The 2,438-nt window shown below is 39.6% G+C and overlaps 1 protein-coding gene across 1 annotated transcript in view; it reads left to right on the top strand.

Annotated features, from left to right (window-relative positions):
* Window positions 1-2,438, top strand: part of LOC103622092 (V-type proton ATPase subunit S1) — a 51,486-nt gene that overhangs the window by 17,536 nt on the left and 31,512 nt on the right. The window contains exon 6 of the mRNA XM_008640986.2: window positions 535-620. Coding sequence (XP_008639208.1) covers window positions 535-620 — 86 coding nt within the window. The remainder of the gene's footprint in view (window positions 1-534; window positions 621-2,438) is intronic.

A 2,438-nucleotide genomic window follows, 5' to 3' on the forward strand; every position in this document is an offset into this window, starting at 1 on the left:
TTTAAATCCACAGAAGGCAAAAGAAATACTGCTACCAGTATTACACATATCATGCCCCACACTAAACACCATGTTTTGAGTGTTGTGGCTCAGTGGTAGTTACATGTATTTTGTAATTCAAATAATAATACTGCTTAAATTTTATTATTTACTTATTGACTGGTCACTTGACTAACAGATTAAGAGATCCTGTTCACATCTCTTAAGTGATTTCTTCTGCTCTTGCTTTTAATTCCCTAAAGTTCAAACCTTAGGGTATGTTTTCCATTGTTTTACTTTTCAGTTTCAAAATCACCTCTTTTTCTGAATTGTTGTGGTTTTTTTATATTATCTCAATGAAATTGTGCATTTTTCAAGACACTGAGCATGTCTTATCCCATTTGTACCTATTGTGCCTAGATGGAATGAGCACTTAAGTGGCTTGAATAGACTGAATAAGCTTAAACATCTAGCTCATTACTTCTCCAACTACTGTAGAATTTTAGCTTTTTGATCTTACAGAGTTTGTTGAATTATACATGTTTCTATTTACAGACAAAATGATTGGAAGAGTGACCATGGATCTGCAGGAACAAGGGGTTCATTTTTCAGTAATTTATACTGCAGTGAGACCTTCAAGGGTGAGTAATCTGCAGTGCCTAGAACTGTCAGATTTTTATCATCCAACAACTTAATGTTTACAGAAGAACTCTGTAGATTATTTTCAAGATTATACAGGCAGGCAATCTATATTATATGAGGTTTTGACCAGAAATGATTGCATGAATTTTCATATATGATACCTATATCACATAACTATTGAAGTTTTACTATTCTAGGAGGCTATAAATCTGCCTTTGTCTGTAGAACTTATTACTGTTTTTAAGAACTGTAAATTAATTTTTTTTTCAGTTTAGCTCTAGTGGTTTTGTAGTGAGTTCTATGTGGAACGTTATCAAGCTTCCTAGTGTGGCGGGTTAGTATAGGCAGAGTGTTATTAATTAACTGAAGGCTACTAAAGTATCCATTTTAAAATTGATTGGCTCAATTTCTTTTAATGAATACTTTGTATTTACAACTGCAAGGTAAAATTTTCACCCTTGCTTATAGTCAGAATATAATTTATAGATCGCATCATATCACATTAACAGTAAGCAGCAATGCAGAATAGTTATTTATGCAGAGTTATCTTTTTGTATGACATACAGGTTGCAATCAAAAAGTATTCCATTTTTAATTTTAATGTGAATAAATGGAAGACAGTCCTGCCTTGAGGAAAACAAAATAGTTTCCATTAAGAAGAGAAACATTTGAAACATTAGGGCTGAATCCTAAAAAAAGCAACTTTGAGAGAAATATGTCTATCTGTTTCAGAGATAACACATCTGAGCTCCTAACATGATAATAGAATCACAGAATCATTAAGTTTGGAAAAGACCTCCAAGATCATTGAGTCCAACCTTTGACTGATCACCACCCTGTCAACTAAACCATAGCACTATGTGCCACATCCAGTAATTTCTTGAACACCTCCAGGGATGGTGACTCCACCACCTCCCTGGGCAGTCTATTTCAATGCTTGACAACCCAGTCAGTGAAGAAATTCTTCCAGATGTCCAACCTGAACCTCTCCTGGTGCAGCTTGAGGCCATTTCCTCTTGTCTTATTGCTGGTTGCCTGGAAGAAGAGGCTGACCCCCCCACCTGGATACAACCTCCTTTCAGGCAGTTGTAGAGTCATAAGGTCCCCCCTAGCCTTCTCCTCTAATGGCTGAACAACCCTGGCTCCCTCAGCCACTCCTCATGTGACTCGCTCTTTAGACCCTTCACCAGCTCTGCTGCCCTTCTCTGGACTCTCTCCAGCCCCTCAATGTCATTCTTGTTGTGAGGGGCCCAGAACTGGATACAGCCCTCGAGGTGTGACCTCACCAGTGCTGAGTACGGGGAGACAATCGCTGCTCTAGTCCTGCTGGCCACACTGTTGCTGATACAGGCCAGGATGGCATTGGCCTTCTTGGCCACCTGGGCACACACTGGCTCATGTTCACCTCCAGGTCCTTTTTACTCACATAGACTTGTGAATGTCCAAGTGGTACAGTGGGTCACTAACTGCTTCCTCTTGGATTGCAGGGTTCCATTTTGCTCCCAGTCCCCGTCTACCAGCTCAGGGCGCAGGTTGCCCTGAGGATAACCGGTCTTGCTGTTTAAGACTGAGGTAAAGAAAGTATGAGTACCTCAGCCTTTTCCTCATCCTTTCCTCAACCCCCCCCTTCCCCACATCCAAGGATAGAGATTTTCCTTAGCTCTCCTTTTGTTGTTAATTTATTTATAAAAACACTTTTTATTATGTCTCACAGCAGTTGCCAGATTGAGTTCTAACTGAGTTTTGGCATTTCTGATTTTCTGTCTACATGACCTAATGACACCCTTGTACTCTCCCTGAATTGCCTGCTCCTTTTT

The sequence above is a fragment of the Corvus brachyrhynchos genome, unplaced genomic scaffold, assembly GCF_000691975.1.
Source record: "Corvus brachyrhynchos isolate BGI_N302 unplaced genomic scaffold, ASM69197v1 scaffold29, whole genome shotgun sequence".
NCBI classification, from domain to species: Eukaryota; Metazoa; Chordata; class Aves; order Passeriformes; family Corvidae; genus Corvus; species Corvus brachyrhynchos.